The 11,373-nt window shown below is 30.5% G+C and overlaps 1 protein-coding gene across 1 annotated transcript; it reads right to left on the reverse strand.

Annotated features, from left to right (window-relative positions):
* Nucleotides 1–1,601: 1,601 nt before the first annotated feature.
* LOC145332774 (uncharacterized) lies at nt 1,602–7,590 on the reverse strand. The gene is made up of 10 exons (XM_080177831.1): nt 7,364–7,590; nt 7,239–7,294; nt 6,850–6,924; nt 5,645–5,747; nt 4,518–4,601; nt 4,210–4,248; nt 3,477–3,557; nt 2,601–2,714; nt 2,192–2,230; nt 1,602–1,745 (listed from the first exon to the last, which is right to left on the reverse strand). The coding sequence occupies exons 1-10, from the start codon at nt 7,397–7,399 to the stop codon at nt 1,605–1,607; spliced, it is 768 nt and encodes a 255-aa protein (XP_080033957.1). The 5' UTR covers nt 7,400–7,590; the 3' UTR covers nt 1,602–1,604.
* Nucleotides 7,591–11,373: the final 3,783 nt, after the last annotated feature.

Raw genomic sequence — 11,373 nt, forward strand, 5'->3', positions numbered from 1 at the left:
TCGCTTTTTTAAATATTTCCCTTAAAGAAATTTCAAATACTACTTTTTTAGTGAACATCATGTCTGACCACAGACACAGGTGATGATCACAGGTTTGGTAACTTTTAGTAAAGTACTTATAGATATTATGTCTTTTTGTCTCTCATTAGTTGAAAAATTCAAACTAAACAATCCTTGATTTTATAGGCTAAAACATACGTACTCTTATAATACAAAAAATTTTCTTATTAATATTAAATAATTAATAATAAAATATTTTTAAATTAATAAACCCATTTGGTTGTATATAAGGTATACAACTCCATATCAGTAATATTCATTTCTCTGGAAAACATAGGTTCATCTAAAATTAATAAACAATGGTTAAATATAATAAAAAGCTTGTAAATCTGATCGTAAGAAGAAATAGAAATGATAAAATGAGGGATTTTCTTTCCCTCTCCGAACCTAGTAAAAGTGTCTGACTCAGATTATGACGTCAAAAAAAAACTTAACCAATGAGAGGGCAGAAAACACTGTAATTGACCAATGCATGGTAAAATTTATAGTGGCCTCTCTTTGGTTAAGTTTTTTTTGACGTCATAATCTGAGTCAGCCACTTTTACTAGGTTCGAAGATACCATCCCTAAATATACTTCAAACGTTCCCTGGACCTTTAAGAAGCTTTATCGATAAGGAGAACCAGAAAAAAAGCTTACTACTTTATATAATAGGAAATAGGATAGAACGCAACCGACCGAGTATCTTAAACGAACTCAATTAAAAGAATATAAAAAAGTAACCAAAATTTTAAAATGATAATAGTATTGTTCATTTGCCATAATCGTCGCATTTAATTACTACATTATAAACGTACCTAAAGTTGTCAAATTTTCTGTGGAGAATGTCTTATTTGATTGTCCAACAAGCAAACTAAAAGAAAATATATATTTTTTGCATCGAATTTCTATATTTCAAAATCAATTATGTATATTTATATAAACATTTGAAATCATAAAACTATATTATATTTTATAACAAGAAAATAAATAGTATGATAAAATCTCAAAAGTTGTAACTTTATGCTCTAATAGTCATTTAAAATTGGATTTATAATTGGGAATTTATTTAACACTAGCGGCTACGCCCCTAGAGGCCTCTTTATGGACAACTGGGGTGATGGGGGCTTGAATTCGACTCTTCTCCCGTTTATTATTTTAATTTCAAAAAGAAAAAAGAAAAAAAATTAAGGGAATTTTTTTCTTTTGGGGAAAGGTGGTGTTACCCTCCCCAAAATAGGTATAAACCTATGAGAAACTACACTGAAGAAGAAGAACCGTATCGGCTTAGCGGTTTGCGAGACCCTTCGCTACAGACAAAAAAAAACATCTTACTACTTTAAATTATAGGATTTTGTGCAAAATAACCATAAGATGAATTGTTATGAATTTTTCAATTGACTAGGATATAAAAACGGACCTATCTTAATCTTAACATATTGTAAGTAACTAATGCATCCAATTTAAACATAATCCAAATTTTATGCTCCTAAAGAAAAGACATCTTTTATTATTCCTTCAATCGACTGACTGACAAACACATGAACTTATATAGTAGCTTTGCTACTAAAAAGAGCCTAGCTTATAATGATGATTGGCAATAAATGCTGCTATAAAAGCCATGGCAGCAAAGCTTGCAAATACGCTGAAAGCATTGGTTGTACTTTTCAACAGCCTGTTTCCATAAGAGTTCTCTGCATCTAAAACCTAATAAAAGAAGGAAGACGACATCTATAACTTGCAAAGCCCATAAATATAAACAGTTCACTGTATTATGTATAGCCAAACAGATGAATGCACGAAGTGAATTAAGAACCATTGGAATAGTAAATCTTCACAAAAATCTTTCAAATTCACATTTTCCCCATAAAAATGAGCCCTGCATCTCTAATAACAGCCTAGTAAATCTTAATCATCCCTTGAAGGACAGAGACAGACGTTTTTTTCCAACATAGTGATAAAAATTTGAAACTTTATTAGGAAGACGATTTTTATGTAAATATTTATAATTAATACTAGAATCGATTAAAGGAATTAAGCAAATTTGACGATTTCCTTCAATTTGCATATGGACCACATTTTTATGAATTTTTTTTATGTTTTCAGTGTTAGAGACTTTAAAAGGAACTAAAATAATTTATAAAAAATTTTACCTGTCTAAAACGGAACCATTTTGCTGGATAAAGAGAAATCTAAAGACAATTTGAACTGTATAAAATTTTTCCCCAGACTATTTATCATTGAATTAAATATTAATTACAAATAAGGATACTTAGCAAAAAATTGGAGGGGAAAGGGGGGGGGGGGGGTAGGTACCCACCAACTTTAGTCAAAATCTTAAAGGTTCCCCAAACATTTTGCCACTTTTTGAAGCTTTTATAGTTCCTATAAAAAATGATGTTATACTGGCCTACCAATTAAGTCTGTGTATAGGCCTATCAATGGTCATTTGCAGTGTATGGCGTCATTTTTTATAGGCACTTTATTAAAATTAAAAACAGCATATATATGCCGTTAACGAGTCTAAGCGGATTAGATTGGATTAATTTTAGAATTTATGACCTGATAAAAAATAGTTCCCGAAATATAGGACATGATAAGAATATTTCCTTCTGGTGGGATGTGACGTAGTTGGTTCAGGATACTTTTTCCTCCAAGGAATAAGGACATACCTCCCTGAAAATGTTAAACTTACATTTATATTGTTTTATATTTTAAAAGAATTTGTAAATATAAGACAGTTAGGGAGTTGAATCCACTTTTATAGAAGCAGAAATATTATCTGTGATTACGGTTTTGACCCTCTAAAAAACGTAATCTATCATTTCACTTTCCCCTCTTTTGGTGATGATATCATCAATGCCGATATGATTTTTGTAATCTACCATTCCAATTTTGCCTCTCTTGGTGATGATATCATCAAAGCTGAAACGATTTTTGAAATGTACCATTCCACTTTCAAGAGAGGCAAAACTGGAATGGTAGTTTACACTTTTAACATTGACATTATTGAAATCATACATACTGTTTTTAAATTATGTTAATTGTAGGAATGTATAAAATACTATTTATAACTAAAAATTTTTTATGTAAACTAAAAATAATAACTATAAATTTACCATTAATATTATGTCGATTTAAATAAGGAAATCAATGTTTATAAATATGCTGATATGTAAACATAAATATACCATTTTTTTCAATTTTAAAAATTTGAGTACTTCACCACCCCCCCTCCCCGACAGAACTATGAACTCTGGTCACAGCGCTCGGCTCCCTAGCCTGCCTAGCCGCAGCGCTCGGCCCCCTTGTCTGCCTAGCCGCAGCGCTCGGCTCCCTAGCCTATAACCTAACCTAACCTAAAATAGATGTTCAATGTCGGGGGGGAGTTGCATCACCAACTATGGCATATTAAAACCTATCTAATTAAAAAATTACCTTGCCAAGTAGTGGAATTATATCAGCAAAGTGTAAACTTATATCAAGAATAATTATGCCAAAAAAGTTAAATCCGATCACCTAAATACAAAATGATTACATAAAAAGTGACAAATGGGGACTATGAGATTAAGAAAGCCTTTATTTTAAATTGATTTATGTTGAATAAAAATCCTAGTTTTATCAAAAGTGCTTGATAAAGCTCCTTATAGTTCCTATAAAAAAATAACGTAATACAATACAAATGACCAATGATAGGCCAATTTACAGATTGAATTACCAATGACAGGCTAGTATACATTTTAATTGACCAATGGTAGGCAAGTATGACGTAATTTTTTTTATAGGCAATATAAAAGCCTTCTGTTTGATAAATAATGTTTTTTTTTTCAGGAAAATAAAAAATACAATTTGTGGTGACAAATATTATATTTAGAACTTAAGTTATTCCATAAAAAAATGGTCTACACAAATAGTTTAATCAATTTTGTATCATTTGCCCATGCTTTTTAAATAGTCAATAATTCAAATTCAACTAACAAAATCTGATAAAATACGTAGCAAATTTTTAATTTATCGCTAATTAAGACTCAATTTAAGCTTTGAAATGATATTTAAATTTCTTTACAAATCTTTTGAAAATAATCTACTTCAGGTTTAGATACAATATTAAGAAATCAAATATCTACATTTTTTTTTATCAAAATCTTAATTTGAATTTGTTAAATTTTACCAGTTTTGAGAAGATTATTACAGCGTTGTCTGTTATATCCTTAAAAATTCCATTGTTCAAATTATCTTAATTTTGAAAATATTTTTTTAATATGAGAATTTTTAAAGTTTAAAACATTTGATTCCATAAGAATAAAAAGAGATTAACATTAGTAAATATTTTACGTATTAAATAAGATCTTTATTTAATACGTAAAATATTTAATATGATAATTAAGGACTAAAAAAATAATACGAAGATGTTAAATTTTAAAACTATTTTTCTTATTCTTTAAAAACGTCGCTTTAATGTTTAATTTACTATGCTACCTGAATAAATTGAAAACCAAAGAGATAAAGATATCTTAGAGTTGTTATTATGTTCCATAATCCCATCATTGAAAACAAAGGAGCCTACAAAAGAATCTAAGCTACGTATAAATCAAACACAGCCAAGGCAAATTAAGAGTTGTTTAAGAAAATCAGCTGAGAAATTCACGCTTGATATTGAACGACGCTCATTTAAATTTGTAGAGTAGCTTTGCTTTTAAATTAATAAGTTAGTGACTATAATATTACACTAGCGGCTACGCCCATATAGGCCTCTAATTACACTTTCATTTTTTTAAATTTTTATTTTAAATATCCAATTTGAGTAACAATTGTCTATGTTGCGTTCAAGTCTCTACGCAAAAAAATTACGATTTTGTTTGTGATTTCTCTTGGGAGGGTGGTGGTACCCTCCCCCAAAATAGTTATAAACTACCCGGGGACCTATGAGAAGCTACCTATTTAAGGAGAACTCGATCGGTTCAGCGGTTAGCGAGATCCTTCGGTACAAACATACAAACACACAAACACACAGGTAAACAGACATCCTGTTACTTTATTATAAGGATTTACTTGGCAACTGGAATAATCAACAACAGAATTAATTCAAGACATAAAATATTTTTTTTAAGGTTTGTGATTTTTCATTTTAGCAGTTTTTTGGAAGTCTGTCTTAGTGTTAATGACGACATTTTATCTGACCCCAAAACATATATTTTAATTTGTTTTTGGCTGTTGGTTTTACCTATTCCTGGTTTTAGGGAATTTTTAATTTTGATAATTCCCGTGATGAAGTTTGTTTTGTCTATAGCATAGAGTTTTGATAACTTCTGAATCGATTTAGTTCTCCATTTGTTTGGGGGGGGGGGGGGGGGTAATTACTCCCTCCTAAATGGTTGCCGTAGGCACCCCCAAGGTAGGGGTAAATTTTACATGTGGGGGGTAAAATGAAAATTATTTTGGGGGTGTCTACGGCACTCCCAAATTCGTTTGGGAGGGGGGTAATCACCCCTTTACCCCCCCCCTTGGAGTCCTTTGGTCATATTTCTATAAATTCCCTATCCCTTCGATTACAAAAGCCCTCTAGATGCTAGAGGCGCAACTATGAGTAAACATATAAGTTATACCTTGAGACCAAATACAGTGATTGCAATACCAACATAATTGAATGTTATTCCAGAAATTCTTCTCAGAGAGAACAGTATGACTCCCCACCAATTGATAAACTCACTGAAATATAATCATAAATCAATATTTTTTCCTTGTAATTGTAGTTTTTTAAACAAGAATGACAAAATCCATAAGTAGCAAAGCACACAAAAAAGTAGGGATAAACGTACGGACAAAAAGAGCAGATTTTCTGTGGGCATGAATAATACAGGGTGTTTTTTTAATGGGACAAAAATATTGCTTAATTTAACCCACTTGCTTTTGACAGAAGTTAATAATCTATATCTTAATTTCTTCATTTGGTTGAAGAGTTTTGTATAAAAAAAACATGTTAAGTGATTTTGAACAATTTATGCCTTAAAAACCAGTTTTGTTCAAAGCTCTTGTTAATAGTAGAAACATGTTATGCATACCGTTAGAATCGTCATAAACTCCAATTTTGGGAAATATGTGCATCATATTCATGCTATTTGTAGTAAAGAAGCTACGTTGGAAAATGTGGGAAAGGTTGAAAAGTTTTAAGTAAGTTGGGAAATTTTAACACGTAGCTCCTAAAATGTGCGTAGCGGAGGAATTGTTCTTAAAAATCCGGAAACTAGAGTTTATGACAATTCTAACGATATGCATAACATTTTTCTACTATTAACACAAGTCGCGCAATTTGAATTTTAAAAATGTACGCATTTATATTTTGAACATCTTTTAAATTGGTCACGATCTAAAAATCTTTATTTGACAGGCACTTTGGAAAAACCAGTTTTTATGGCATAATTTGTTGAAAATCGCGATTTTTTTCTTTATACAAAACTCCCCAACCCAATGAAGAAATTAAGATATAGATTATTAACTTCTGTCAATGGCAAGTAGGTTAAATTAAGCTATATTTTTGTCCTATTAAAAAAACACCCTGTTGACAGAGAAAGAGAAAAAAGAATATATTTTAAAAAAATTAAAATCATATGTAGCATAACCTAAAGGCTGACTGACTAAGTAAGGTGTTTACTGGATACTCTTTGGTAAGGGGTATATTAACAAATAAATCAGCACTCGATCTATCGGACGGGCAGACAATAAAAAGTAGTTTTGTTTTTAAAAAGTACTACATGCAGACTGAAAGAGGAAAGTAAAGCTTTACAGAACCAATTGTTATTGTAAATGTTACCAAAAGTATGAAATCCAAATGAGAAGATCTGAGATGACTGTTTTCTTCCCAGTTGGTACTGAACGCTGGTAGCTCCTATGCAATAAATTATTCTAGTCTGTTCATAAATAGTTTCTTAAAATTCAATTATTTAAATCCAAGAAGATTTTATAAGTCAGGTTTGAAATGACAGAATGACTGACTTTGTCCGGGAAAAAATAACAAGATGTCTGTCTGCTAGTCTGTGTTTTGGTGTTTTGTATTCAAGTGAGATTTAAGGTTGTGGGCCGAAACTTCCTGGTGCCCTTTTGTGTGTCCCATTATGATTCTCATGTCTTATAAAAGTGACAAGATTCCTGTCTATCTGTCTTTAACTTAGGAAGTCATGAAGTTCAATTTATTGATTTTACCTAATAAAACTCCATAACAGATGGGCATTCCAACAAACAAAATATCGCACAATCTCCTGAGGAGCAAAGTTTGGGAAAAATAGAACAATTATATCATGTGTTTATAAAATAGGATAAAAATTTACCTCAATCCAAATGAAAACAACATTATTTTGTCCCATAATTAATAAGACAAGGTAATCACTAATACTCTCCTACCCCATGTCTTACCCCATGGAGGGTAGTCAAGTAAGTGAAGCAGTATTTTACCGACAAAAGGATTAAAATTTACCCTATTAACATTTGATAATGTTTGACATATTAAAAAAACATTTCTCATTTTAATTTTGATTTTTTAAAGTCTATATTTTCAATACAATCCATTTTCAATCCATTCTTTATCTTTATCTTCATTTTCATTTCTCTTTTGACCTTTAATTATGTGTAAAGTCAAAACTTAACATGACAAATTAACAGGGATATATGAAAGTAAAATTTAAAAATATTGAACTTAATCTTTTTCAAGTGGTAGTTAAATTTTATTTTTTCAGAAACCTCTACATTAAATATCAATACTTAAAATTTAATTAGCAAACCTTATTCACAAGTAATGCCAGTAGGTTGTTCCTATAGTTGTTTGTTCAAATTATTGTTAAAAAAATCTTAGCATAAACAAATGGACAGTGCATTTTGACCTATTTAACAAAACAATATAGAATGGATTAGTTTATAATAAGTTGGCTTGATTTAGTTCCCTCCATATTATTGACTAAAAAGTAAGAACAGATTTGCCCAAAGCGCAAAAAAGTAATTTAAGTTAAATAAAACAATAAAAGAATGCCATTTACGTATAATACAATGTAGAAAGATGTCTATCTGTATGTCTGTCCGTCTGTCTGCTTGTATGTCTAAGGCTTAAGATCTCAGTAACCTATAAAGAGATTGAGTTCTACTCTTTAGGGAATATCCTGGTCCTGAGTGGTTTTAGGGTATTTTCTTGGGGGTGGGACAACCCTAAGAAAATCATCCCTTAATTTTTTTTCTTTCAGTAACTCTAGAGGATCGGAGCGAAGCCGCTAGTGAAAGAATAAAGCTGTAATTTTTTTCAATTATAACTTCACAAATTGACAATTGGAAGCAGTTCTAATTGGTTCTCTTTTTTGTACTATTTTTATTTGGGGAGTTACCTACATTTGCTACTAATATTTCAATACTTGTTGTTACAATTAAGATTTAATGTTAATATGAAAGACATTTGAAAGAAAAAGTTAATATTATTAATATTTAAATAAAAAAATATAAGGTCAAATTTGTTATAATTAGTATGTAGTAAATTTTGGGATTAAAACTTTCGTAGAATTTATTATAAATCCATAAAAATAACGTGATTGATTTGTGTTAGCCCCACCCAAATTCCCTCACGACAGGAAATAGACCAGATTCAGTCGGGCATCTACCCTAGAATCTTACCAGGACAATAGGACTCTTCTGATGTAGCTATCATCAATGCACTGTGCAGGATGGACGGCGGGCACGTATCTGGTCTGTCCATCCTAAATTTTTGTATCAACTTTTATCATCACAACTTAATCTTAATTGAATTTTTTTATATTCTTAAAAAAGATTTTGCTAGATAAAATAAAAATAATAAGACTATATAATGCTCTCGTCAAAGAGAAGAGAAGCTACGCATAAAAGAAATAAAAATTATCAAAAATCTGTTTATTGAATTTTAAAGATGTTTTGCATGACTGGTTTTATGAGGTAAAGATCAGTAATTCATTCATAAGTATCTGAACTCAAAATTCATGGAATTATCAAAAAATATTGTTTCGTTTGAAAGGGGGCTTTGTTGTGAAATGCAACCATTCTAGTCCACTAGTTGTTGGGGAAGTAAATATTTTGGAAAAGGGTTATCCTATCTGTGAGGACAGTTATGTTAGTCCGTTTATTCAAATTTTCTATGTTAATCTAGATTACATTAGTACAAACTTTAGCTTGGCACAAAATTATAAAATCAAAATGAGTAGAGATGAAAATAGAATTTATTGTCTAAAACACAATCTAAACCTGATAAAATTGACATTAGTATAAATTACTTTCTAATAGCAAACAGATAGAAGTATACTACGATGCTGACATCCAAAATCCAAATTTACCATGCATATATAAGATCATCACACTTTGTATAAATCTAAATCATTTGACTTTCTTTTCAGAATTGATTAGATTATCTGATCTTTTTATTAACATTTTTTCTTATTCTCTTTTCTGATAATAATTGCACACAGATGTGCTGAATTTTAATTTCCAAATGTGTACGCAGTTTCCTCGGTGTTTCCTCATCCTATCTCAATAATCGTTTATTCGTTCAAAATTTTGAAAGTTTGGAAGTTTGAAGCTTTTTTAGCTAGTAGTAAATATTGAGATAGGATGAGGAAACACCGCGGAAACTGCGTACACATATGGAAATTAAAATTCAGCACATCTGCACACAATTAAACCAATTTTAATACTTTCTTTCAGGGATTTCCAGATAAAGTATACCTGTTAGATATCACCACGAATACTTTACTAACAAGTTTGCACATGTTGGAGCTAAACTTCTACGAAGAGCTTTCTTAAAGAATTTTTTCTTCTCTCTTTCACTATTTTAAGTAAAATCCTGTAACATGTTAAAGCTTGGATGTCCTTGTCTCCTAGAAGTTATTATTATTCTATTGAATCTAAGTAAAAATTATTTACTTTGTTCCTTATTTCAATTAATATTACTAACTAAGTTGTAGTTTATAGAGCTCAAACCAGTTGGAAGCCAAAGGGTGGTGTATATGACCCCTGCAAAAATTAAGGGGTATTGGTACACCCCTCTGGGGATCTTATTTCCTGTATTACAATCCTATAGATCTCACTAATTACTAATTAATTTGTAGTTTCTAGAGTTGAATCCAGCTAAAGATTGTCATATCCATCCCCATTGGCAAAACTAATCGGGGTGGATACTTCACTCTTCTTCCCTGTATTGCACCCCTCTGGTTCTCACAACTTACTACAATCCTCTTGATTTTGTAGTAGGTGCTCTTTGCGCACCCAAATGAAAAAACCCTGTGCACGCACAATAATTTTATATTAAAATTTTAGTAAATGTATTCCTAATAATTGTAATGTTTCTATGTGATTTTGAGGCCTGGGGAAACAAGGAGAGGAATTTCCTTATTACGTCAACATCAGGCTTAATGCCATTTTATTTTAAAAAACTGAAGTTGAAGCAGCTTGACAAAAATCAGCCATGTTACATCATAAAAATGAGAGAGATGAGAGGAGAAGTGGGAAAGAAACCCCTAAAAAAAGAGATGGATAATCCATAATTTTTATGACGTCATATGGCTGAATTTTTGAGTAACTTTGTCCAGCTACAAGTTGAACAGTAAAAAAACTTTCAATATTTTAATATTTAATTTAAATCCAGTCACCGAAACCTGAGGTGAATTCTTAAAAAAACTAAAAACAGTTTGCCCCACTAAAATTTTAGTGAGGCAAAATTATCCCCTCTAAATTTTTAGTTTGCCTCACTGATTTTAGTGGGGCAAAAGTTTTTTTAAGAATTCACCTCTGATTAAATAAAGCGGCTGAAGGCGCGGCTTCTTAACAATGTTATACTAATATTTTTTAAAAGCAATTTATCAACTTATTTAAAGTAAATAAAACTTGAAAAGTTAAAATTAAATAAAGTATAATCTAGCATCTTATTTACTGCTTTACCAATCAAGGATATATTTTTATAGAAAATGTTGTCAGTTTTGGGCTAGTTTTAAGGTTGAGAGGTAAATAAAAAACGATCAATAAGATGTTTAAAAAAGAATTATCATTAAAGTAAAGTTATATTTAAAGGGGAGGAAGTGACAGAAAAAAAACCTAAAACGATTCTAAGATTATAAGACCTGCCTTCTTTTAATAATTGTAGTTTGTAGTAAAAACTTTTGTTCGAAGAAAAAATGTATTGAAACCATTAATTACGCATGAATATACTGTATACTTATACTGTACGAACAAAAGCTATTCGCTAAACTACAAATAATTTTTCAGATATAATTTTTTTTGAAAAATTTATATCTGAAAAATATAGACAATCAATTTTACGTTAAGCCACTACATTAGT

This window comes from Acartia tonsa, chromosome 1, assembly GCF_053477335.1.
Source record: "Acartia tonsa isolate MP-2025a chromosome 1, ASM5347733v1, whole genome shotgun sequence".
Classification (NCBI taxonomy): Eukaryota; Metazoa; Arthropoda; class Copepoda; order Calanoida; family Acartiidae; genus Acartia; species Acartia tonsa.